Here is a 27396-nt window from a genome sequence, read left to right as displayed (position 1 = left end):
AATGGCCATGAAGGCGTTAGAGAGATTTTAATCCACAGTGAAATTTCCTAATCCCAGCCACATGCCACCATGTACACTGGCCTCATACAGACAGGGGAGCCAGCCAGAATGCACCCAGTGTGCATCAGCTTTCTAGCAGCGTTAGACACCCCTCAATACTCCCATCAAAATTTCTCAGAGTCCCACGCAACCAGTGTCTTCAGTCTTACCGGATTTGAAATTAGTTATGGTTTTCGCTGAAACAAACCACAGAATAGGAGAGTTGCCTGAAAGGTATGGGTAACTCTAAGAGTTAAATATTCTGGACACAACTTGCCATAGAGCTCACATCACTGTTGTCCTGGCAGAAGGTGCATCTATTGAAGGGGCCAGTGTGGCCACTGCAGCGCCCATGCTGTTTTTGTTTTCAGGCCTGAGAACATTCAGGATTTGTGTTGGGCCTCACAAAGAAATCCTTCAATTGCACTTCCCCGCAGTCCCCCTCCCCCTCCAACCTGCAAGCCTTCTTAACATTTGCATCAAAATGAAGCCCTACAGGAACAATGCGTCTATGGCATACTCCGGTGGCGAAACTGGTTCCAAAAGAGCATTTTTCATACCAGTGGAACTTTTTTTCCCTCCCCAAATCTTTTATATCTGAGTAGATGAGAGTCAGTGGAGAAGGGTGTGCTATGATGGTTCTTTGCAAGAAATAGATTGTGTGTAAATCATAACAGCAGGATCTTTTTTTTCAAGATGTAGTTTTATGAATTCAGACCACCATGACAAAGTCATAATTTATAACAAGTACCAACATCTTTTGTAAATGTATGCGACTGAAACCTCTACTTGCATTTTAATGGTGCTAGATAGGGTGCCCTTTAACTCACTCTTGCACAAATAAGTGCATCTTGAACAACCTTTGTAAAAAAAAAAAGATTTGCTTAATTTGATACAAGTGGATATCTTTGGCACAATTCCAGATGTTTTGCAGACTAGATGACACGAAGACGCTTGATATGGAAAAAATTATATTTCCCGCTGATCATTCTTGTAGTGGGTCTACATTGCCATAGCGCCATCAGCCATGGAAGGGGTCATAATCTAATGATAAATATTGCATCCATGGGCATCCAGATAGCAGTCTATTCCGTTGCTTACCAATATGGGGATCAGTGGTTGGAATGCCTGTGTTACCTCCGGCTTGGATGCGTGGATGTGGGTATGTGTCCTGGTCGCTGCACTAGTGCCTCCTCTGGTCGGTTGGAGCACCTGTTCAGGGGGAGGGGAACTGGGGGGAATAGAGTGAGCCTTCCACGCGCTACATCCCCCTGGTGAAACTCCTCACTGTCAGGTGAAAAGAAGTGGCTGGTGACTCCACATGTATCGGAGGAGGCATGTGGTAGTCTGCAGCCCTCCCCGGATCGGCAGAGGGGGTGGAGCAGTGACCGGGACGGCTCGGAAGAGTGGGGTAATTGGCCGGATACAACTGGGGAGAATAAAAAGAGGGGGGGGGCAAAAAACATTAAAAAATATATGAAAATATAAAAATATATCTTGCACCCATGATTAACTGATGTATCCATGAGAGATTTCCAGTGCAACTGCTTCTCTCTTTTTTTTTTTTTAGCAAACCTTTCCCTCACAATCACTGTTATGAATGTTCACACCTTGGAACTGTCCAGTGCAACAACAGCCTTCTTTCAGCTCCATTGCAGCAGTTAGAGGGGAGTTTCCTTCCCTCAACTTGTCTGAACCAGACATTGAACTTCTGATCTCTGTTGTCCCAAAGTTGCCTCTCCACCTAAATGAACATTTGGTGCCGATCTTCTAATGTTGTGGATTTTCACTCGGCATACCACATAAGCTGGTTAAAACTATCATCATCAAAGGTCAATTGCTGCAATGCTCTCTCACCAGGGTGAAATATCTGTCAGTCCAAAATATGCATTTACTTATAAACCATATGATGTTTGAATTTACTGCTCAGTACAGCAGAGGAAAATTTTTGTGGATAGGACAGAAAGTTCTAGTTGCTTGGTCAGGCCAGTGTTAATGTGAATGTGGGGTTTAAGAAGAAAGGAAAGTGAACCCCCTTTGCAGACAATAAACGATGACTCTTGAATCTTCCAGCGCCTTTATGGCTTGTGTAATAGCCTGCGGTATGAGTCTGTTGAGAACAATTCCAACTGAAATATGAGTATTTTTCCCAACTAAAACGTACAAAATAACTTAACATGTTCATGTGTATCTTGAATAACATTTAGACCTCAAAATTACAATCAGGATATAACTGCAGTTTTGTCAAGCAAATTTGCACTTGCATGTAATTGGCATGCTCACTGAAAACTGCATAGGTCATTGCCAGCTGTCAAACTTGAATATCCAAGTTTAGTAGGCAGGGGGATAAAGGTATTTTGGAAATAATAAGATATTTTATGTGCAGACTGCTGGGAGAAGAACAATTTCACAAATTGGAAAAATACACAGGTTGTGGTTTTTTTACTATATATTATTCAAACATATTCAGTACTGCAGTACTAAGGAACGTTACCAGGAATTTACACAGATGAAATCAAGTCCTTAAGCTTACAATCATCTCAACTGTTTTCAAAGCACTGGGCTCCAGGTTGTTGTGACTCTACTAGGAACCGTATTTGTATGAACCTAATCAGCATTGTGTCATTTCTCAAGTTCAGGAGCTGAACAGTGTGGCCCCTGGAACTCCACTCACTGTTGCAGAAGGAGTGGAGAACATCTATGTGGAGTACCAATGCTAAGAGTTGATGTAGCTGATGTGTGTTTAAACAGTTACCAAATGATATGTTTTTTCCTGTATGTTAGGGAATTGGTGATTCATTGACAGAATGGGTCTAGCACAATTCGCTGGGAAAGCTTAGCCTGCACACGCCCTGACACAATAACACTGAATGTAGGAGTAGAAGACCACAGAAAGGATGAGGCACTAAGCTCTCAGAGGTCTTTGTCACCACTTTGGGTGAAAGGCTTCTTGGGAACTTGTACTGTGGTGCGGCTCTTACAGTAGGTAAGAGTAATGTAAAGGTCCATAGCAGGGCCAGATGGTCAGCACAGCACTTCATGGGGTAGATGGAGAGACCGAGTTTTCGCTATTAAGGAGTTGTTCTAGTTTTCTATATCCTGAAGAGCATGTGGTGGTCCTGCTTGTTGGTTTTAAGATGGGAGGGGGAGTGGAGGGAGGTTAGATTGATTGATGCATCAAGGATAGGTTGCTTAAAATAATGTGACTGGGTCAAGTCAAATTTATCTGTGTAGTCCAATATCACAAATTACAAATTTGCCTCAAGGGGCTTTACAACAACACAACATCCTGTCCTTAGACCCTCACACTGGATAAGGAACAAGTGACATAAACCTCATTCACACATGCCACCTAATGCATTAACTTCCCTCAATTTTATGTATCAGGCTCATGTGTGAATGTGAGCTGTTTTCAATATTCCGTAAAAGTTGATTCAGCAATTTGCCAGCTAAAGACTTAGTCACATGTACAGAAACATTACCAAACAATGGTAGTGTGAACAAAAGCCATCATATTGCCGTATTAATTTCACATAACACTCTTTTACACAAGCGACTGAGCCAGTCACAAGTAACATATCTGCAACTTATTCACAGCAGGCATTTGCCTTAGCCAAGAGATTCGTTTGTAAACCAGCAAAAGAAAGAGCATATCTAAAAATGTCTGGAAAATGGACTGACCTAGAAATAATCTCATCTTGCACAGAGGATGAATTCAATCTGTGGTACAATCATACGGTAAAATGAGAGTGCCATAATAACAATTAAATGATTAAGAGTTACAGATGCGGTAAGCTGACAGCATGGTCAGCCACCGCTTCCTTTCCACCTGCCAGATGCAGGTTTCTCTAGGAGGAAGAAATGCCTGTGGAGGCTCACGCTAGTACTGTACAGTTGGCTGAGGTGACTCTTCCCTGATTAATGGACACTAGTGCGGCCGCATCTCTACTCAATTCCAGCATGTACTACAAGTTGTTTTTCTCACCTGCCATTGGACCAGCCTGCTACTGCTCTATGTGGTTATGATAGCTCCAGAATAGATATCCTGGGTGTGTTCCACGTCCCCATTCACTACAGCTCCAAGCACTTACCATCATTCCCATTTCACATTACTAGGAGGGGGGCCAACCTCTTGGGGCTTGACCTGTTCACAGGCTTGGGGTTCACGCTTAGGGATGATGCCGGCTCTGACTATCACCACATCACCTTCACCTGGCAGAAGAAGTGGCCAGCACTGTTTGATGGCCTGGGCTGTCTTACAGCCTTCACCCACAGGCCTCTGGTGAATCCTGATGTGTCACCTGTCACCCAGCCCCGCGCAGGATTCCCCTTGCCTTGAGGGATGAGGTCACCCATGAGCTCAGGACACTCCTGAACATGGGCATTATCGAGCCAGTCAATGCCTCCTCCCGGACTTCAAACCACGTCATTGCAAAAAAAAAAAATTGGGGGGGGGGGATAAAGATCTGCATAGACTTACGCTTAGTGAATAAGGCAGTGATTCCAGACAGATACCCTTTGCCTACTTCTGAGGAGCTCACCGCACAGGTTTATGACTCGACAGTGTTTGCAAAGCTCGACCTGTGCCAGGGCTATCTGCAGGTGCCACTCCACTCAGCCAGCAAGGACCTCACTGCCTTTGTGATGCACGCTGTGGTGTTCTGATACACTCGGGTGCCATTCGGGTTAGCGGTCTTCCTCGACAACATTGTCGTTCACGCTCCAGACATCAAGACACACAGCAAGCCCTTCCAGAGGGTGGCCCAGGCCCTTCTGGAGAATAACCTGACATTGAATGAGGAAAAATACTGATTTACAGCCCCAGCCATAGACTTTGTGGGGTTCTGCCTCTCAGCCAGAGGGATTGCTCCTCTGCAGTCAAACATCAAAGCCATCCATAGGATCTCGGAGCCAACCTCAGCCACACAGGTGGCCTTGTTTTTAGGCATGATGGCCTACTACCTCTGTTTCCTGCCCCACTACTCACAGACCACTACACCCTTCCACCAGCTGCTTAAGAAAGAGGAGTCATGGAACTGGACCACAGCGTGTTCAGAGGCCATGCAAACACTGTCAGTCCAGCTCATAATCCCCCCTGTTTTGGCCCACTTCAATCTAGACTGCCCGACTATCGTCACCTGTGATGTCTCAGCTTGTGCGATTGGAGCAGTCCTGTCACAGGTACAGGATGGGGTGGAGAGGCCTGTAACCTTTGCCTCCAGGGCCTTAACACCAACAGAATAGCTCTACTCTGTGAGCGTGAGGCACTTGCCTGTGTTTGGGCCTCTGAGAGCACCTCTACCTCTATCGACGACGTTTCATCCTCCAAACGGACCATCACGCCCTGACTGCATTGCTGACAGCATCAGGCTCTGGCCATAAACCCCTGTGTCTGCACAGATGGGGTGAACGTCTGAGGCAATTCCTCTATCCTCAGGGATAGAGGAATAAAACACATCCGCATGGCATACTACAATCCACAAGCAAACTGAGGCGTCGAGCGGTTCAATCAGAGCTTGAAGAATGGCATCCAAGCACACCTAGCTCAGGAGTGTGTGTTTCAGACAGCACTCAACCAAATCCTGATGCGCTACAGGGCCAGCCAGCACGTCACAACCGCAGCCTCTCCAGCACACCTCATGCTGGGTCGGGAAATGGAACTGCTGCTGGACAGACTCAAGGCACAGCAGCACCTGCAGCGAGCAGCCCCCAGGCATGGGCTGAAGCCTCCATAAATAGACACCAGCATCAAATGCAGCAGTATTTCATCAGGAAACACAGGGTCAAGGGCACTGCTATCCAGGAAGGTGACTGGGTCCAAGCCTGTAGGCCTCATCGGGCCAACAAGATGGTGTCATACTGGACTCAGCCCCTCCAGGTTGGCCGCCAGCTGGGACCAGCTACGTTCATGCTTAGTGTCAGATCTCGCTGGCATGCCAAAGGACTGAGGAAAGTGAAGAAACCATGGGAGGAGGCAGTGGTCCCACTAACACCAGTCTCTCCTCCACTGGTGCTGACTAATATAGAGCCACAGGGGGCCCCTCATACTCCTCAGGCCCTACGGCCGCCAGCACCTCAGCGACCACAACCAGCACCTGACCTACAGCCTCCTCAATCTCCTTCTGGCCTCCAGTCAGATTCAGTGCTGAGCCATGCTCCGGGCCAAACTCTAGGTGCCTCCGCAGCTGCTTCGGAAAGGCCACAGCCAGGGGTTGAGGAGGGCTAACCAGTATGAGCAAGGGCCCGTCCTGCTTACTTAAAGGACTATGTCACAGAATTCCATGTGTAGGCCTCAAGGGCATTCTACTTATAGTTGTTCAGCAGGCCTGATAAGGATTCAGTTATGCACAGGTTCCGTGCTTTTTTCTTCTTTTTTGGGGGGGGGGGGATGTTGAGTACACACTGTGACAACCGCTGGGGATTTTGGGGTTGTGCGCATGCGTTGTGAGAATGCGTGCAGAGGTCAGTAAAGAGAACACAAAAACTCAGTTCCGGTCAACTGGATTTATTTCTTGTGGTTTAAACATAACACCAGGTACACTGCAGTTTCAAAGCAGATATACTCAGCCACAGACGTAACAAGTCAGTGCTGGGCCCCAATGCAAGATGGTCAAAAGCCCCCCCCCCCCAGACCTGCCCATCACAATCAGACACAACATAACGTAATGTCAGTAGTGAATGAAAGAAGTTAAGGAAAAAAAAAAAAAGGTGAACGCATACAGCTTTAAAATGACCAGCATGCACTGCATAGTTACAGTGCACAGTTGACATCCAAAAGAAGTAAGATGCAGTGTAAATATTACTAGAAACGTGAGAAGTAGCAGTGGTCAATACACTGGTTAGCAGTTATGCGTTTAATTCACATATTTGACATACTGAAGGATTATATTTATATTATTTCCCTGAAATCAGGAATCGAAGAACCATGAATCTGTTAAAAAATATCAGAAGATGCTTTATTGCTAATGAGAAACTATAGATTCAAAGACAGGTTTTTTTTTAAACATTAAGAGTGACAAATTATTTAAACCAATCACCATTAAACTGTTTCAAGGTCATAGCAATATGACCACCCACACAAACCACACTAAGAATCCACCCATCACCATGAAATCCATTAGAAGGATAGGGGTATCCGGTTCATTGTGGGTCTCTGGTTTAGATCAGGGAGACTGAATAAACAAGGTTCACTGATCCGATGACCCACATGCCACTGAACAGGCCTGACAAAAACAACCTCTCAAGAATCAAAAACCTCCTTTTTACTTAAAGTATTTTAAAAGTTCAAGAGTAGTTACTTAATGCAACAGGAGGATGTTTTATTATTTTTCATTTATTTTCAGTATTTTTATTTTGCAATTAGAAAAGGACTATAAGACTAAAAATGACCTATTGTATTTACCAGATTATAAATTGCTTCGGCATATAAATTTGTTCGTTGACAGTAAAATTGGCATAAATCTTACAACTGAGACTCAAAATATTGTTTATCCGCATTTCAATTAGACAAATTATTTTTAACTTGACGGTTAATACTGACTTTAACGGTACAGCAGAAAGTTTGTGACGATAGTTTGTGATGACCTTTAGCTACAAATTTAAAGATTTTTCTTAAAATCCACTCCCCTGTAATTACAGTTTATTTATTTCATATTCCCTTCAGCTATGGTGAGTGAGAGGATTTCCATAACCAAGAAAGCGCCTTGCCTCCGTCTGGTGGCCACCATTTACACAGCAACCTTTCTACCAAAGTCCTGTTGACAAGACTAAGAAACAAAATTTCAATTTTTTCCTTTTTTACAAAAAATGTGGATAATTTCACAAATGTGTTAACCTTGAGGAATATGATACATAACATAAAATATTACTCAAGACTATCCTTAATTTAGGTCCATGAGCATGCATTTCACAAAAAAATGTTAAGGAAGGGAATGATTTTAATATTTTGTATTTAGGGTTTTTTTTAACTGGGTGGGTGGGATTGATTTTAGGAGTGCTCTGGTGCCATGTTTAGGAAAAATTAAAAGTTAAATATAGTTGTTTAAATGCCTGCCTCAGTAAATTGTGAGAGGGTTACCAAATAGCAAATTACAGCATAAAAAACGTGCACTATTGGTATCCACTGTAAAATGTTTGAGATGTGTAACCTTTTCTGCACAATTACAGTACAATTTCAATGGTGATATTGCAATGTTACAGCACTGCTGCTCATGCAGGCTGCTAAGCAAAACAAACTGAACTATTCTGTTTTTCCTATCTGCCCATAAAGCCACTTAAAATATGTCAGTATTACCCCATCTCATGAATGCCATGGAAAAAATGAAATCCTTAATATGAATATTGATATGAATTAAGTGTTGCTTAAACTTACTAGTGGTGTACCATTGAAAAATGTGTATAGCCGACTTTCTTCTTGTTATTCGGGACATAGAAAATGCTACCGTACAACGCAATATTTTATTTTCTCTACTTTTCATCACAATTTAGCATGTTCAATGCCCTATTCTCCTGAGGTCCCTCTATTGCACAACTCCTACTGTAGTTGGGGGGGGGGGGCTTTCCACCTACATCCTTTGACCCACTAGGCGCTAGCCAAGCATTTCTTTTCACCTGCCAGTTGCGTGTTTCCCTGGGGGAAGATAATGCGCATGGAGGCCCATACCGTTTCCCTCTGATTTCCCAGCAGTTGTAGAGGCGCCCCACCACATGTATGTGGTCACTAGTTGCAATAGTGAGACAGATTACCCCTAGCAGCTCCCCATCCAGGGACATTGCCAAGTGCACTTTATATGCCGAGCGGCTGCTGCTGGCTCCACTACCTCTTTAAAAATACTTTTGTATATCCATCAGTGGGATCAAATTCTAACCTTCAGAAAGCATTATGAATGTCCTGATCTAGCCCACCTATAATTCATGGTCTATTGACAAAAATAAGATTTGGAATTTGTCCCTTGAATTATTGAATTCTATGTATTTTGACTGTTTACTGTATGGTATTTGAGTGTCTTATTGACTAATGTTTTAGTTTTGTAAAGCCCATTGAGGCATACCTTGTCATATCATGCTTTAAATAAATACATCTTTACCAGTTCACAATAGCATACTCATGTATTCATCCTGATATGCTTAAGTTTTTGTCATTTGAAATTCAGGTACAGCAAAAACACACCCTAACAGTAGCAGACCTGCCCAACTTTATACAATGGAAGGAAGTCACTATTGAGGGTTTCTAATCAAGCTTATTTTGATGAAGAGCGATATCAAACCTTAACCTGGTCCTTACCATGAGTCAGTTCTTTGCTATCCGTTTTATTCAACAGCCGAACTGGATGTGCAGCCTTTTTTTTCGGAAACCGTCAATGGTGTGGATAAAAGTGCTCAACAAATGAGGAGCAGAATATCAATATAGATGTAGGTAAAAAACTTTTAATACATACATCTATATATATATATATATGTATATATATAAGATCTTAAAACACCCCCCCCACCCCCACAAAAACAAAAATGTACCAATGTCTCCAGATCTTCTAAACAATGTTCCTCTCCAGCATGGGTTCCTGGGTCAAGATACGTTTGTAGCTGAGGGCACTCAAGTCCAAGGTCTGAAAGTTTCCATCCAGGATTAGTTCTGCCATGGCTCGCCCCACTGCAGGGGAGTGCTGCAGCCCGTGCCCGCTGAAGCCTGTTGCAATATACATGTTGTTGACCACAGGGTGATTGCCGAGGATGGCGTTCTGGTCAAAGGTGTTGTAGTCATAGAAACCTGCCCAAGCACTGGTAACCTGTAAGGCAAGCAAGGTGACTTGGCTGAATTTGAATGGAAATGGTTAAGTTTATGTAAAATATCTTTATGCATGCTCAATAATCCAGTTAGGAAATCAAAGAAAGTAGAATCAGTTCATCTGGACACGTTTATTGAAAGAAACGTTTCATCACTCATCTAAGTGACCTCTTCAGTCTCTTCAGTCTTTAGATCTCTTCAGTCACTGTTTCTGTCCATAAACGTTGTGCCCAGATAAACTGATTCAATTTTCTTTGATTTACGTAAAATAGTTGAGACAGCAATAGGAACAGAAACAAAAGATCTCTAGAATGATTAAAAAGAAATCGAGAATCTCTTATAATGGACTTCTCAAAGTATTTGTATAACAAAAAAGTTCCTGGCCCTACCTTGAGGTTCTCAAATGCAGGAACACGGTGGGCCAAATGGGGCCAAATCCTATCCTCAAAAAAATGGTGATCCACCTCTAGATTAGTGGTATCTGGCTCCTCATCCTGATGCCAGACACAATAAACAGTTATCCATTACAGTGTTGGTGCTAAACATGCATATTGACAGGGAAACAACTATTACTGTTTGAGTATACTGTTACTGACCCCTGCTGGTGATGACCCAGTGATGTAGTTCCCGCCTAACCCCTCTCTTCTGAAGTAAATTCCAGAGTAGTCAACAAGAAAGGGACAGTCCAGCCCTGGGCCATTGGGACAATGAACAACGTAGATATATCTTCAAATACATTTGGGGAGAAAGAAAATATTATATAAGTGCAATAAACCTCACTAACAAAACAAAAAATTCATTATATTTTTACAGCTTTATCTCATCTTCAGAATACATCATTATCTCCAATGTCTTTTGTTAGTTACTCTCAATAATTGTCCTGTTATGAAAGCTGTTATATTCAACTCATATGTCCAATCAACTCATGAGTACAATCCTAAGATATGCTGAGTTTCTTGAAAAAATATGCCTGACTGTGAATGATGGTAATATGCGCCCATTATTTCATGAGCACACATGTATAATGCATGATTACTAACCAAACTGTCAAGCGAAGCAACATATTTTTAATCTGAAATATCATTCTGCGGTAAAACGTCATACAGAATGCTTTTTTTTCCACTTTTCTGAGATGCAGCTTAGAACTGATAAACACAAACTAAAAGGCCATCAAAAATGTAGGTAATTTGCCGTAGGCTACTGACTAGTTTTATTGGTGAAAATACTTATAAGGAGAATATAATCATCCATCAGTGATATGAGAATTAAGTTAAAAATGCTCTGTGATCCATATTTAAATGCCATCTGCCTTTGAACACCTTCTACTCTTTTTTTCTCTCAGATTTGAATGCAAAACAAAGTCAAATTGAAGATATCAATACGTAGACCCTACATCAACCACATCTTGTTGTCAATCTTTGCTAAGGTTCTACTGTGACCGATTGAATCACAGTGGGGGGAAAAATGTACCACATACATAGATCTATTCAAATTTCATAACGTTTCGTGAGAAAGATGTCATATTAACAGAAAAGAAATACACCTTGTCTGAATCATCTACCTTTTCCGAGGTTCCACGGGAAAGGGGGTTTCAGAGCTGGTGGAGTCTAACCCACAATCCATCATCCCTACCAGTTTACCAGAACTGGCTCCAGCTGCATTCACCACAACAGCACATTTCACTGACTGGTACTCCCGGCTATTGGGCATCTGAACCTGCTCAATGCGAGGAATTAACCAGTTAGTATCCAAGATAGCACCACCAAGAGACTGTAAGGCCCATGTTGCAATAGTTTTCCTTTTTTCCCCTTGCCCAGCTCTTTTTATTGTTGGCACTAAGGGAATGTTTGAATGTGCTGTGACAACAGCTGTTTACTCTGGGGTCAAATGTTAGTGTAGAGTGGCAAGATATTTACCAACTAAGCTTCAAGCATGAAGGAGGTGGAGATGGGTGTGTGTGAGGGAGAGCTCGAGCAGACATGAATTTATACTTCAACCTGCCGTACTGGGAAATGTGAAGCCCTGCAAGCCTGATCCATCTCCTTTGTTGACGAGGCTGGTCTCACAGAAACAGGTCCTATCCTCCTTATCATTTAGAATAAATTTTAAAAGGATAGGCTTGTCCACAAAGAGCCTCGTTCACAATTCACTTGGTCTTGTAATAAATCAGCCAAACTTTCATTTGTATAGTACATTTCGAAAATAAAATGCAATAAAATGTGTTTTACATTAAGTGAAACTGAGGACAAACTGAAAACATCTGGCCAAGCAATGTTCTCAGTCAGGAGTTGTGTTAAGCGAGAATTCTCCCATCATTTGCTGAATTTTTAAAGAGTTGATGGAATCAACATAGGTTTGCATTTTGAGAAATCTCAACTTATATTCCTGTCAATTATAGCGCAGATACGCTGAAGTGGAAGGAATATTGCATGGCAGAATGTATATTTATGATCCAAAAAAGGTATAAAAGTAATCATCTTTGCTAAAGCATTATTGAAATGTAGCCTACATGGTAAAGAGTAATTTTGCTGTCTGTGTAAACTAGGCTACTAGCATTTAAAAAGCTCATTCAATATTGCAGATGGGCGCAGGTCAGGTTCCCGTATGGATAAATTGCTTTTCTCAATCTTTCCATAACTTTTTTTTTACTTTTCCCCCCTTTTTCTCCCCAATTGTATGCGGCCAATTATCCCAGTCTTCCGAGCCATCCGGGTCACTGCTCCACCCCCTCTGCCGATCCGGGGAGGGCTGCAGACTACCACATGCCTCTTCCAATACATGTGGAGTCACCAGCCACTTCTTTTCACCTGACAGTGAGGGGTTTCACCAGGGGGACGTAGCACATGGGAGGATCAGACTATTCCCCCAGTCCCCCCCCCCAAACAGGCGCCCTGACCAACCAGAGGAGGCGCTAGTGCAGCAACCAGGTAGTTACCCACACCCGCAGACACGGCCGATTGTGTTTTTGTTTTTGTCTAATTGGGTATATTGGGTATAGAATTTCGTGTAGTGCGCAAAGCTGTTTGATAAGTTTAGCTTTGTGTGATGTTTCTGGTTATTGCTGTTATACTGATATGTGTTCTGTTTTTGCTCGTTGACTTTTAAATAGTAACTGTTGTACTGTTTGACCCCAGGAAGAATAGTCGCTGCTGAGGCAGTGATTAATGGGGATCTGAAATAAATAAATAAAATGTTCATAGCTATCTATGTATCATATACAGTCACACTTACATTAACGTTTTTAATTCTCTTATATTCCATGCTTTCCTCATCAGCAATCATCTTCCTACTCACAGCATACTTAAAACCTGTAGAAGAGACATCAACTTCAATACTGGCCAACAGGCAAAACATCAGGTTAAAGGTTTCAAACAAATTCATGAAACAGGGGACCACATGCTCACAAAAGCGAAATAAAAATAAAAGGCCTACACTTAAATCTGCATAATTCATGTGGAAAATTCTGATAGGTTATAAGTGAAACCAAACTAGTGAATGGTAAAACTTTTATGTAGTAGAGCATGTTCTTCTTTGCTTAGCTTGAGGATATTCATCAGTTTCATCACCGTGTTTGTGTGTCAGTAGACCACAACAAACCTGTGACTTCTCCAAAGCACTGGATAGCTCCCATGGAGATGGCCTTCCTTCTAAAGGCATTCAGAAGAGTCCAGGCATCGAACCAGCCCTCATTCTCTAAACCTTGGTGACAAAGGCAAGCAAAAGGAAGTTAAGAAAACAAAATTCACACAAACATATGCTTGACAGTTAAAAGGAATTGACCTTTTCCCAGATTACTACTGGTGTGATGATCTGGGAAAGTGACGGCACAGCAGAGTTCATCCACAATGTTGTGAAAGTGTTACTGGGAAAAAAAAGGTTTTATTAAACTTTTGTTTCATACGAATGTTCATTACTTGCATTGTCACCATGACAATGAAAGGAGTAATCAACTATCAACAAATACAAAAATTGTGCACACCATATGAAGCAAGTGCTACATCCTTTGTGCTGATCCATGGAAATTTCTCCTGCAGTTGCATCGGGGACAGCAGAGACACTTTGGCTCCAGCTTGCCTAGGGTTAATCAACAACAGTTGTTTTAATTTAAACTGACTCAGCTTTGGGATGCAGTTATATAATCTCACTGAATGTGTGAATTCTATGGTAGAGTTCTGCTTTTTATTGTTATTTTATTCATTTGTGACTGTAGTTCTTAATTTATCCTGCACTGCGTACAGCAAGATTCCCATCACCCCAGACTTCCTTCCTTGTAAATCACATAGTAAAGCATTTCCAAAATCATAGATAATTTTTCTGGTCACATTTGATGTTTACAGTTTGTTTGTTTTTGTTGGTTTGTTTGTTTTTTTGCTAAAAAACGCTGTGTTCCTCTTGTGTTTTTGTGTTAAGCAATCCAGAAAGATCAATGTGTGCAAACTTATATGTCTGTCTAAACTTGAACAAAGATGTCTCTCACCTCTGAGTCTTGATGTTCTCTTCCATGATATGTGCCACATTCTCATTAGCCAGGAAGAGGTATCCTGAATGGTTGAACTGCAGATCCACTGGGTCTTCATTCAGCACACCAAGATGCTCCTGGCAGGACAGAATGCATTACTTGCTCTGACTCACAAATCTATACAGGCAATCAGTTTCTACCAAAAAGAAAATCAACAAAACATTTAGCAAAGGGTAGCTTTAGTTAGAGCAAATGCTTAACTTTACCCTTTGGCACTCCAGTGACCAATCACCTTGCTTAATTCATACTGAAATTGAAACTGAACCAATTTGCCTCTCATCGTGGGTGTGGATATAAATGAGATACTCTGTATAAGCTCTTCCATTCAGAGAAATATGACATGGCTCTCACCTTACGAGCAACAGTGGCATTCATATAAATGCTGTTACTGCCACTGATTCACAGGGCACAGTGACGTGACCAATAACACTAGCAAGTTAACACCAAGTGACCTACGTTGATGTTCCTCATGAAATCAGCAGAGACCAAAGAGAGGTAAATGTTCTCACGCAGGGAGAACTGCTGTCGAATCCCCCCGGCAGATAGCACTGTGGATGCCTGCAAGTACTGAGGAGAGTGGTCCCCGGTTATAAACCAGACTGTTTTTTTGGCTTCATAACCTGTCTGGTTTGTGTAATGAACAATCAAAAAGAAGATGACTAGTTCGCATTAAGCAATGTTAAACAATGTCTCCCAGTTGCTGTGTGTACATGTGTAGTCACTTAATAAAGATAGAAATAATTGGTGGAATAAGAAGCTAGAGTCGTGTGGCAGGTCTGTCCATTTGAAATTACTTCAGCACAAAATGACAAGACAAATACGTAACTTAAACCAGACAATGAGTTTTGAAAATACAGAAGGAAAGCTGGGGCCACTTACTCTTGGGTCCTTCTCTACCACGAGTACTTTAACCCCTCCTCGGTTTCCCTCCTTCGCTTTCAGCCAATAAGCAATAGACCAACCAACTACACCCCCTCCTACAATAACAATGTCAGCCTGCCCAGGAGGCATGTCTGGGTTCATCACATGGGGGTTCCAGTTGCTTGATGGCAGGGCATCTGCCGCCTTCTTCCTCAAAGATTCAAATTGGAACTCAAGGTCTATAACAGATGAAAATGAATTTCATTACATTTTGTAGTCAACCACCAAGTGTAAATGTTTTGGGAACAACAATGAGCTACAAGACTGCAACTACGAGACTACTTGCTGTGGCTTGCTGTAACGAGTAACGTGTCGTTTTTTCAGCACTAAAATACACACATCACCTTTCCTCTAGTACAGAACTGAATCAACGCTTGATAAGCATATTTACAAATCAAGAAAGGACATTGAACTTGTACAAATTACCTTTGAAGAAGTCGTTTTGGTTAGATTTGCTAGTACTCAAACTTTGACATCCTTGTCCACACATCCACGGCTGCTGGATTACGCGGGGGGAAGTCAGTAGACGGCTAGCAGTCCCCGCCGTAACATGAAGTCTCCGCCACGCTAACATTGCTCGTATGCTCGTAGCTTCCCGGCTAGCTAAGATTAGTGTAGCAAAACGCTAAAAACACGGTATATTTTCCATCTGAACGCGTTGGTGCATGTTAAATGCAGCTCCACCTCCCCACAACTCAGTAACAAACCAACGAATTTCCTCCTTCAGGGGGCAGGCAAGTGATTGAAACAACCAAAAAAACGCAACCCAAACCTCATTCCACTACATCTATACACTGGCAGCAGAAACCACGTTCCCAGCCACCCCTTGACTGATTTCAAACTCACGCTACATGTATAGCTTAAATTTCCGTTTGGTATACTGCCAATATAACCGGCTGTTTCGTATGTCTTACTTTACAACGTCATTTCTGATTTTTATATCACAAAAAGGAAAACGTACTTAAACTCTGACCTCCACCCAGTCATACAGCTTCTAACTGTTCGTGACATTTAGTTCTTCTTCTGGTGACCAGTTGCAACAATTGGCGCATTGCTGCCCCCCACAGGTCATTCTAAAACAGCATGATAGTTGCGGGATACAGCAACTGGGTCAGGCGGCGGACTAAGGACACGTCCGACTCCTCCCATCTCCACCTCCTCCTCCTACTTTGGACTTCAGGTTGAGGGTTGGCGGTGGGAGGTGTTGGAGGAGGCGGGGAGGAGTTGAAGGTGTCCTCAGTCCGTCGCCAGACCCATCTCGGATACAGGATCCCAATAAATCTGCGTCCTTCCTTGGCTAAAGGAACGTTAATGAATGGACGAAAATTGAATGAATGGACGAAAGCAGCCCAAATCGAAACGTCACTCTCGCCCAATATAATGCATGTAAGGAAGGTTGTTCTCAGGGTCATTCTCTCTCTCTTTTTGGGGGGGGGGGACGGAGATAATTAAGCTGGACATAAATTGGTCTTTCTTTGATACTCAGCTCTCAGCATCTCGCATCTCCCAAAATTATTTTGGCAGCTTGTCTGCTACCTCGTCCTTCAATCCCAAGTTTTATGGCAGGTCGTTTTATCAATTATTCTCCAAAACGTGTTTGCCAGTATTTTTGGCTAGCATTCCCCTGGTAATTAGTAGTTGTTATTGTAATTTTAGCATTTGCAAAAAACAGACGTGTTCTTATTTAATAGGCACTGGGCTTTTTAATTTGCTTCTTACCATTTGCTCTCCTTTCATCAAAACCCAAGTATTAGGGGTTACACTGTAGTGACCATTACATTGTTTAATAATTTCCATTAATAGTTCCGGTCTTGCCCTTGATTTGCTTTCTGGATTGCGGGTGAAGAAGTGCACACGCTGTTGTAGCAATATTGTAGATAGTAGGGAAGTTTGGTTACGAGATTATCAGTAAAAATTGATAATTAGCAATCAAACGTCATTTATATATTCATATTTCTACTTTAAAATGCAAAGTTTATCAAGGGACCAATTGAAATTGAGGGGGGATACTGACGAACATTTACACAAGACCTAGGCCTAGAGGGTTACAGACCCTGTATAAGGTATGGGCCATCTAGTGTATGCATGTGCTGATGTGCCGTGTTTGGGTAAAATGAATTAACCCTGGTTAGGGCAAGGAATGACTGTCGTGTGAATATTGATGGGTAATGGTGGGATGGATGCGTGTCAACGTGGCTATAAGAAGAAAAAAATATTACAAGCTAAAATAAAAACAGAGGAGGAAGAAGACGAAGAAGACGAAGGAGGAGGAGGAGGAGGAGGAGGAGGAGGAGGAAAGAAAGAAAGAAAAAAATGAACGCCTGAAGTCATCTGGTGTATATGGATGTCATCCATGTAACAGTAAAGACTGCTGTCAGATGATGGCTCATCAAAGACAATGCAATAGGCTGAAAATGTAATACTCTGGCACACTACAAGTGCAATTTATACTGTTTTTGATGTGAACCATAAACGTTTGACCAAAACCTTGCTGGGTTGCCGGATTTCCCAACCACTTGGTTTAAACTACGTCACTTCCCTTAAAGTGGGTGGGTTTTAATTTGTCAACCCAACCGAAGAATAACAAAAACAAACAGGAGAGGGTTCCGGCAGGGTGAGTGCGACAGTTTTCAACTGCATGAATTTCATTTGGTTTCAAAGCTAAATGTTCCTCACTTTTTCTCCTTAGGTGATTTTGATTCTGAAATATTGCGACGACAAAATTTATCATGTCCAGTGAACTGTCCTAGAGCGAGTTGAAAGTCAAACACACTCACACAACCTGTTACTCCAGACACGATTTTGTTAAAGACGATTTTCTCTCGGAAATGTTTGACGAGTCGTTGCAGCCACAGAACGGATCATTTAAAATCCAATATTTGGTTTGTTCTTTATCACGAGCGCGTTTCTGCAGGCTTATCTCAGACACAAGCAAACAAAAAAAAGATGAACATTGTTGGGGTTTTTTTTTACGTTGATGCACAGTTTTATGATGTTGCGGCAAGACAGTCTGCACAGCTCTTCTGCGTTGGATTCATTGTCACCTTGTTCAAAGCACTCCATTCTGAAGACGATCGTTCATTTTCCACCTGTTATCAATTGCTTTTTAACCAAACATGTTGCCACAGCAGCTGGTAGACTGGAGCCTCCCCACCCCCATCTAGTCTTTTGTTTTCTTCATTCTAGCAGGTAACCAGCTGGTCCCACCTTTTGTAATGGGAGTCACTGTTCCTTTTCCCCCATGTGTACTTGGGGCTGCCCTCGCTCACACGCAGTGTCCCAATGTACATCCATGAGCTGCGTGGTACACGTTTTTTTTCTTCTACAACTGTAACGTAAAAATTGTCCGACGTGTCTGAACCAAAGAATATTCTCTCCTTTTTGGTTTTTCTTTGCTTCACTAAAGCGCTTGCCAAAATTTCCTCTCAGCAGGTTATGAAGCGTTTGATCTGATGTGTCAAAACCGTTTTCACTGGCCTTTGATATGCCATAGCTAAGTCCGGGCTTCCTTGAAATATGAAGCCATCTTTGACAGAACATCACACAGAGTCCTGACAGGGCTCTCAGTGGTTTGACAAGTGAACCACTTGAGAAGGGCTGAATGTGTTAAAATGATCTGATGGGACCTGTCTGAAAATGATATGGCTGATCAGAGTTGAACTTTCTTTGTTCTGGTTCTGCACTCCTTAGTGTAACGAGACAAGTTCTTGGTCACATCTGTTTGATCTGTCTGATTACTTTATCACTATAGTGTGCTCTTATAAAGTTAATAAATCTCTTGCAATGGTTATCTATTTGTGCATTTCTCGTAAAGATGAGTTTTACTGAACATGACACTTGGTATTTGTCATGAGGCAGCAGTCAACATCGCTTAATGGTGCTACCAACACGACTCATAAAACTGTATTGCATAATTGTTTAAAAAGTTTCAAATGACTGTAAAATAAACGAAAAAATCTGTTATAACCAGAAGGCTGCACATCAGAATCCATAAATTGACGAAACCTAGAAGCGAAGCAGGGGTGGTGTATGAATAAATAAGCCCCCTACCCACTCCTAATGACTACTACCAAGGTGTAACTGAGGTACTTAAACTTCAGATTGTACTAGCGAAGCTACTCAGCTTAGTGGCCAACAGCAGAAAACTGTGGTTTTGAACAGGGAGGGCTCCCTGGTGGCCATGTTACTGTTTAAATGAGCCCTTATCTAGCCGAGATGTCACAAGACGCTATTGCTACAATAATTCCTTGACAGTTGTTGAATTGACATTAAATCTAATTCTAAAAACTATTAGCCATATATTCTTATGTGTATCTGACCCTTTACTGATTAATGATTTTTTTTGTAGTTTTTCCCAAACATAAGATTGCATTGTTAAGCTCATTACATGTTTGTAGTTTTTATAGCATACATCTTAATATACTGGCTGTGTACAGCATATCACTATGGCATTAGTTTTTAAGGCCATAGATACATACAATATCAGAAACCAGCTAAAATGCTGTGTACTCCAACCATATTTTCACACACATTCATGCAGTTTGGTATGTTATCTCTAGGGGGTGCACTCAGCAATTTAACAATGGCTGGTTTAAATGATGCCATGCCTCACTTGTTTAACCTCCTTGACTTTTGGGGATTTTTGTTGTACTGTACCCTGGATTAGATTTTTTTTTTTAGTACACAGTCATCGCATGATATCCCTGAATAACAGTAATACAATATTTTCATTTTAATTTTGCAAATTTATTTAAAATGAAAAAAAGTATATATATATTTGTTCTGAAGTCATTCCAGTGTTAAAATTGATGTATGGCTGGAGCCCCTGCAGCTGAAAAGCATGCCCACAGTATGATGCTGCCATCTTAAGTTTCCTGTAGAGAATGTGTCTGAAAGGTGAAGACCTTTGCCTAGTTACAACCAGACATAACTTTGCATTGTGACTCAAACTTTATTACATTTGCCCTGTCTTTTTTGTATCTATTTGGAAAATTCCAGCCAAGCCTTCATGTGCCTTTTTTAGGAGCTGCTTTTTTTCTGCCCACATTGCCGTATAGTGGATTGCTGCACTGAATATTGTCCTTTTAGCAAAATATCTCATCACAGCCAAAAAATTATACATTTCTGTCAAAGTGCTCCTTGGGTTCTCGGCACTCGCCGATGTCTTTCTTGCCCATTTTCTCAGTTTGGTGACATAACCAGCTCCAGGAAAAAACAGTAAATCAAGGCTTGAATAATTTTAAAGGGACTGTAATTGCATCCAATTTTGTGTTTCTTTCCATTAGGGTTTGATTTCATTGTGGCCAATACCTAAATGGTGGGTTCATTGACTTGGGACAACAAAATGTGTTAGCTCAAGGCTCAGAACAGAGAAAATCAATACAGTGTTTTGCTCTTTGAACCACTGTTGTCTCAGAGAGATGATGTCATATATATTGTCTGATTACACTATCACTTTTGGCAGGTGCCGCTCTCTCCCTGCTTCATAAGTCAATCAGAGCGATAGATTGTAAGGCCATGGTACAGCCGCTCCAGCTACTGTCTGCCTGACTATCTTCACAAAAGGTGGGCAGGACATCTTCTTGCAACACCTCTAGAGAGGCTTGTGGTACAAATGACGTTATATGGTTCACAACCGTGTAGAGTCCTATCTAAATGACGTTAGTCTAGATGGATGGGGAAACAGATCGTGACATTTTTCTTGTATTTCAGCTTGCCAGTCACAATTTTAATCAGGCACATTGGCAGCTTTTTTCCCCCAGCAGACCATAAAATGGAATGAATTGTTAATTTCACAATGAAAATGGGGAGTAGAAAAAGTTTGGCTGATATCATGAGTGTTAGTTAGTTAATTAGCTGTAGCCTGCAGGTAATTTTCAAAACCAGTGAGGCAGAAGTTTGGAAATTGTACTCTAATTTCTCTGTTATAGTAAAACCATACACTGGTGTCATAAAGTGCACACACGCACGCACACACACACACACACACACACATTGATTATTTCTTGTTTTGCTGTGTTGCAATGTCAGTTTAAAAATCAAGTATTTTTATGAAGATGAAGATGCATCCCAGACTCGAACAAACTGTTTTAAAAACAAAAATTGTGTTAGGTGGGTGAGATATTATGGTTAGTGTGATTTAAAGGTACAATATATACGCTTACCTGCTTAAACAGACAAATAGAAGAAATTCTGTGAACATGCTAAACAAAGTATTGCTTTCCCCACAACAAATTTCCCATTTGTTTTTTTGTTTTTTTGGATTTTCTCCTTTTTTTTCTCCCCAATTGTATCTGGCCAATTACCCCACTCATCCGAGCCGTCCTGGTCACCGCTCCACCCCCTCCGCAGATCCGGGAAGGGCTGCAGACTACCACATGCCTCCTCCGATACATTTGGAGTCACCAGCCACTTCTTTTCATCTGACAGTGAGGAGTTTTGCCAGGGGGATGTAGCACATGGGAGGATCACATTATTCCCCCCAGTTCCCCTCCCCCCCAAACAGGCGACCCGACACTAGCACCAGAGGAGGTGCTAGTGAAGCGACCAGGACACATATCCACATCCGGCTTCCCACCCGCAGACACAGCCAGTTGTGTCTGTAGGGACGCCCGACCAAGCCGGAGAGGTAACACAGGGATTCAAACTGGTGATCCTCGTGTTGGTAGGCAACGGAATAGACTGCCACGCCACCCAGACGCCTCCCATCTGTTTTTATTTTTAAAAATTTGACGGCACTACAAATCAGTGATGTTGTGGTCTGAATTAAAAGACAACAGTGGGTCCCATGTGGAAATGTATGCCTTAGCAGCCAAATAAGTTTTTTCTAATTTAATCAAATTGGTTATTAAGACATTCATTTCCATGCGGGACCCACTGTTGTGTTTGAATTCAGACCACAATGTAACAGATTTTGTAGGGCTGTCCATTTTAAAAAAAATTAAAAGTAAATAGGTCATATAATCTTTTGAGTGTTAAGCAATACTTTGATTAGCATATTCATGTGATAAGTCGACAATTTACGTATTGTACCTTAAGAGAAAGTGTATTCTAAAGAACAGTGGCACATTTTACAATATGAGGAAATCAGATTTTACCCCTTTTGGTAACCCTTCCTTTTACAGTCCCCTAATTACTAAGTGTTTACCCAGTAAATATATGGTAAGTTTCGGTAAATACAGAGAAACTACAACTGAAATACTAAGTAAAACCTCCACTCTTACCCATCAACTCAACTAAGTACCAAGTAGTTGTGACCAGTTTAGGTTGTTAATAACTTGTATATAATTGCGTACTTCCCAGGAAAGTAGGCAACAAATTCTTAGAAACACCTCCTCTATTACCCATCAAGTCAAGTTAACATTTTAGCTATCCAAAGTTTATGTTGGTAACAGCGCAATTTTAATTATGTACTATAGTACTTTCCAATAAATCACTTTTTCTTATATAGTTATTATTCATGGCTACACCCATTTATAGGGTTTATTAGACTTACCTTAGAAACTAAGGAACCGTTTTTATTTAAGTTGAACAATTATATCAGTTGACCTGGTAACAACCTCCGCAGGAACAGGTTCCTCTAGTGTCATTGTACATCTTCTTCAATACTGGGTATGTTCCTGCAGACGTTTTTACAATTTACTCAGTAAGTAAGCTGTAACTGTGCTGTAAAAGGAAGCCTTGTTTGTTTCCGTGGTATTACCTGGTTCTTACCATATAATTTGTAATAGATTATTCCTTTTCCCATGCAATAAGCACAAACTTTTACCATGTGTGTTCTGCAAAGTTACTAAGTAACATTACAATTTACAGAGTAACTAAACTGAATCTGTACTGTAAAGTAAAGCAATGTTTTATTCACATGGTAATACAATGTAAGAACAACTTCCTACCATAGAAAATCAAAACACAGAGCCCTTCAAAATATGTTCAAAATGTGAATATATACATATCCTGTATTTACCATATATTTACTGGCTAAATACTTAGAATTAGGGGACTGTAAACGGAAGGGTTACTACTCTTCTCTGGTTTTAAACAAGGGTAGTTTGTAATCGTAAATATCTGTTTGACTGTCCTGTACCATGAGCACACCATAGATGAATCAATGCCAGGCTGTTCTAAGAAACTTGATGCTATTGCCAGAGAAGCATAGTCATCAAGACACAAATTTAGGTCACCCAGACCCATAGATGAGACTCTGAAATGCTCTACGCCTGAATAATGTCAAACTTTGTCAGAGTTTGCCAAAGTCATTTTCTATAAATCACGTTTGCTCTTGAGCCATGCTAATGAATGCAAATTTGCTATTGATTAAAAAAGTAAGGGTTCTATTGTTTTGGAAATGTAACTTAAACTTTGACATTTTAAGTCAAGTCAAGTCAATTTTATTTGTATAGCCCAATATCACAAATTACAAGTTTGCCTCAGTGGACTTTACAGCAACACAACATCCTGCCCTTTAGACCCTCTCATCAGATAAGGAACAGCTCTCTAAAAAAAAAAACTTTTAACAGGGAGAAAAAAATAGGAAGAATCCTCAGGGAGAGGTTTAAAACCTAGCCATGTGTTCTCCCACAATCCTTCTCTGAAAGAACGGCACCTTATAACAGGGCTTCTCATTTTTTCTGATCCGTCACCCATCTGTGGTGATACTTATTGGCAGTGAACCCAACAAAAAATGTTTTGCAGTAAAACGAGCAATACATCCTCATTACTTGTGAAAAAGCAACATAATAGACAACCTTCTCCGTATTGTTCATCAATGCAGGATTCCCCGATTGAATGAAACAGATAAAGCATGTCAATATTGAACATTTTAGTGGTATTACGGAATACAATTAAATCACTCCATTGTTTGAATTGACTCAAAAACTGTGAAAATGTCTCCATTTTGATTTTTTTTTAAAAACCACCCATCTAATTGCAAAAAATAAATGTGCCTGTTACAGTATTTCTGTCTCCAAACAAAATGTGTTTATTGTGGACATCCCGCAATCCACCTGTACCCCTTTTGCGACCCACTTGTGGGTCTTGACCCATAATTTGAAAACCACCACCATATGATTACAAATGTGCAATCAGTCTACAGACTTTGTTATTTTCTTCTTCCACTTTTCTAAACCAGTGACAACGCTTTGATGGTATTTTTCATTTTTTCCTAAATTTGCTATTTTGATGCCAAAGATGAATGTAAAACCCAAACAGTTAGGTTTAGCAGTAAAATTAGACAATTTGGACCTGGCTCAAGGGCAGCTGTCATTATCCAAAAGTGTTCCCCAGGGCTAAACCATTTGAGTATCCCTTACATAGGTTTTTCACAAAACTGTAAATTTAGATTGAGCCAATTGAATTGGTTTGCACCTGTTGTTTCTCATTCTGTCTCCCTTGCTTACCTTTCTTAGGGCTGGAGCCATGGATTCTTCCTCTGACGAGGAGGAGGTGCGCACCTTTGTTCAAGTAATCAGTGAGAAATACAACCCAGAAAATTTCCCCTACTGCCGAGGCCAAGGCATGGGAGTAGTGGTCCTGCCCAGTCCCCCAGGTTCACCCGTAAAAGGTGAGAGCTCACGCTGGTCCTTGTATAATGTTTGCAACTAAACATTGTCTAGATTTACCTAATCAGTTCACAATGTCACTTGTTGGCTGCTATGTCTTTGACTTACTTGTTTACTTGGTGGTGCATTATCTTGAAGGTGGGAATAGTCACAGCCAAAATTTACACGTTAATATCCATTGAGTTTTAATGGCACAGTGAAGTGTGCAGCTAACAGGAGTATCCTTGTTTGCAGACCGCCTTAATCTGCCTAGTGTGCTGGTACTGAATGACTGTGGAATCAGCAAAGCTGGAGATAGGTTGGAGGTTGCAACTTTCTGTGCGCACGTAGTGGAGCTGGACCTCTCTTACAACCAGCTAAACGACTGGGGAGAGGTGGGTGTCCTTAAAATACCAGATACTTGGAAGATAACTTATCATCCCCAACTCATGTTGGTCCTTGGTGCTTGCAATGATGGGCCCAATTATTGCCCTAGTCATACTAAGTACAACTCTATGTTGCTGTTGATCTGTTGATATAAGTGATTCTCCTGATTTCTACATGTGAAAGATATTCTTAGATCAACATGTCCCTCGGCTGTCATATCACCTATCCAATTGGATTCATGTTAGAAATACAATTAAGGTTAGCATTAGTACAAGGTTAATATAGTGAATGTTGATCTAAGAGCATCTGTCACTTGTAGTATAAGAGGTTCTGAAATGTCATTATAAGTGGGGAAATACTACATTTCCCCAGGAAGTGCGAGAATTGTTCATGATGTAGCGTTTTTTACCACTTGAGGTTAAAAATCTGTGGTGTTTGTGAAAATTATATACACTGATGAACCAAAACATGATGACCACCTGCTTAATATACTGTTGGTCCTCCGTGTGCCGCCAAAAGAGTGCCAACCCGCTGAGGCATGGACTCTACAAAACCGCTGAAGGTGTCTTGTAGTACCAAAACATTAGCGGCAGATCCTTCAAGTCCTGTAAGTTGTGAGTCAGAGCTGGCGTGGATCGCGCTCATCAGTCCAGCACATCCAACCAGTGCTCAATCGGATTGAGATCTGGAGAATTTGTAGGCCAGGTCAAAACTTTGAACACTTCATCATATTCATCAAACTATTCCTGAACAATGTGTGCAATGTAGCAGGACGCATTATTCTGCTGAAAGAGGCCACTGCCATCAGGGAATACCATTGCCATGAAGGGGTGTACCTGGTCTGCAATGATATTTAGGTAGGTGGCACGTGTCAAATTGATGTCCGTATGAATAGCCGGATCCAGGGTTTCCCAGCAGTACATTGCCCAGGCCAATGGCGCACACGTACATGTCCATCCACGTAATTTAAAAGAAAATGGGGGTGTCCGGGTAGTGTAGCAGTCTATTCCGTTGCCTACCAACACAGGGATCGCCGGTTGGAATCCCTGTGTTACCACCGGCTTGGTCAGGTATCCCTGCAGACACAATTGGCCGTGTCTGCGAGTGGTAAGCCGGATGTAGGTATGTGTCCTGGTCGCTGCACTAGCACCTCCTGTGGTTGGTCAGGGTGCCTGTTCAGGGGGGAGGGGGAACTGGGGGGAATAGCGTGATCCTCCCACAAGTTACGTCCCCCTGGTGAAACTCTTCACTGTCAGGTGAAAAGAAGTGGCTGGCAACTCCACATATATCGGAGGAGGCATGTGGTGGTCTGCAGCCTTCCCTGGATCGGCTGAGGAGGTGGAGCAGTGACTCGGATGGCTCGGAAGAGTGGGGTAATTGGCCAGACACAATTGGGGAGAAAAAGGGGGAAAAAAGAAATAAAAGAAAACGGGACTCATTGGACCAGGCAACCTTCTTCCTCTTACTCCAAGGTCCAGTTCTGATGCTCGTGTGCCCATTGTAGGCACTTTCAATGGTGGACAGGGGTCATCATGGCACTCTGACTGGCCTGCAGTTAAGCAGCCCAATACGCAGCAGGGTGCCGATGCACTGTGTGTTGTGACACATTCCTCCCATAACCGTCATTAAAATATTCTATGACTTGTGCCACAGTAGACCTTCTGTTGGTTCAGACCAGACGGATAGCTTTTGTTGGCCTTGTGGATCCGTGAGCCTTGTGTGCCCAACACCCTGTCATTGGTTTGTGGTTTGTCCTTCCTTGGACTACTCTTGGTAAGTACTCACCACTTCTAACCAGGAGCAGTCCACAAGCCTTGCTGTTTCAGAGATGCTCTGACCCAGTCGTACGGCCATAACAATTTGACCCTTGTCAAAGTCGCTCAGGTCTTTACTCCTGCCCACTTCTCCTGCATCCAACACCTTGACTATGAGAACTGATTGTTCGCTTACCATCTGATCTACCCAGACCTTGACATGTGCGCTTGTTAGGAGATGATCAGCGTTATTTAGTTCACCTGTGAGTGGTCATGATTTGGCTCATCACTGCACATGTGTGTGTGTGTGTGTGTATTAAGTGCTGTCAAACTTAATGCATTAATTTTTACGATTAATTTGAGATATTTACCGTGTTAGAAAAAAATTAATGCAGTTAATGCAGGTGCATTTTGTTTACTTCCTGTGGCGGCTGTGCAAGGTTGTTTCACAGGCAT

General features: G+C 41.8%; 2 protein-coding genes across 2 annotated transcripts in view; one reads left to right on the top strand and one right to left on the bottom strand.

Annotated features, from left to right (window-relative positions):
- Positions 1-6677: 6677 nt before the first annotated feature.
- On the bottom strand, positions 6678-16228 carry foxred1 (FAD-dependent oxidoreductase domain containing 1). The gene is made up of 11 exons (XM_056285047.1): positions 15690-16228; positions 15222-15442; positions 14799-14909; positions 14301-14419; positions 13803-13897; positions 13421-13522; positions 13055-13131; positions 11385-11539; positions 10420-10549; positions 10213-10317; positions 6678-9824 (listed from the first exon to the last, which is right to left on the bottom strand). Exons 1-11 carry the CDS (start codon positions 15835-15837, stop codon positions 9570-9572), a joined length of 1518 nt encoding a protein of 505 aa, XP_056141022.1. The 5' UTR covers positions 15838-16228; the 3' UTR covers positions 6678-9569.
- A 1619-nt stretch (positions 16229-17847) lies between these two features.
- Positions 17848-27396, top strand: part of LOC130116689 (tubulin-specific chaperone cofactor E-like protein) — a 28858-nt gene continuing 19309 nt past the window's right edge. The window contains exons 1-4 of the mRNA XM_056284686.1: positions 17848-17877; positions 20728-20828; positions 24668-24822; positions 25055-25194. Of these exons, the coding sequence (XP_056140661.1) occupies positions 24678-24822; positions 25055-25194 (285 nt within the window). The 5' untranslated portion in view covers positions 17848-17877; positions 20728-20828; positions 24668-24677. The remainder of the gene's footprint in view (positions 17878-20727; positions 20829-24667; positions 24823-25054; positions 25195-27396) is intronic.

Source organism: Lampris incognitus, chromosome 8 (genome assembly GCF_029633865.1).
Source record: "Lampris incognitus isolate fLamInc1 chromosome 8, fLamInc1.hap2, whole genome shotgun sequence".
NCBI lineage: Eukaryota > Metazoa > Chordata > Actinopteri > Lampriformes > Lampridae > Lampris > Lampris incognitus.
The sequence above is the reverse complement of the archived record's forward strand: the minus strand, read 5'-3'. Positions and strand labels throughout refer to the sequence as shown.

What these genes read in the sequence shown, in the direction of transcription:
- foxred1 (XM_056285047.1), bottom strand. Translation starts at nt 15,837, where the DNA reads ATGTTAGCGTGGCGGAGACTTCATGTTACGGCGGGGACTGCTAGCCGT. An exon ending in CCAAAACGACTTCTTCAAAG is followed by an intron (nt 15,443 to 15,689) that starts GTAATTTGTACA and finishes CATCTGTTATAG; the next exon opens with ACCTTGAGTTCCAATTTGAA. An exon ending in GAGAACATCAAGACTCAGAG is followed by an intron (nt 13,898 to 14,300) that starts GTGAGAGACATC and finishes GATTAACCCTAG; the next exon opens with GCAAGCTGGAGCCAAAGTGT.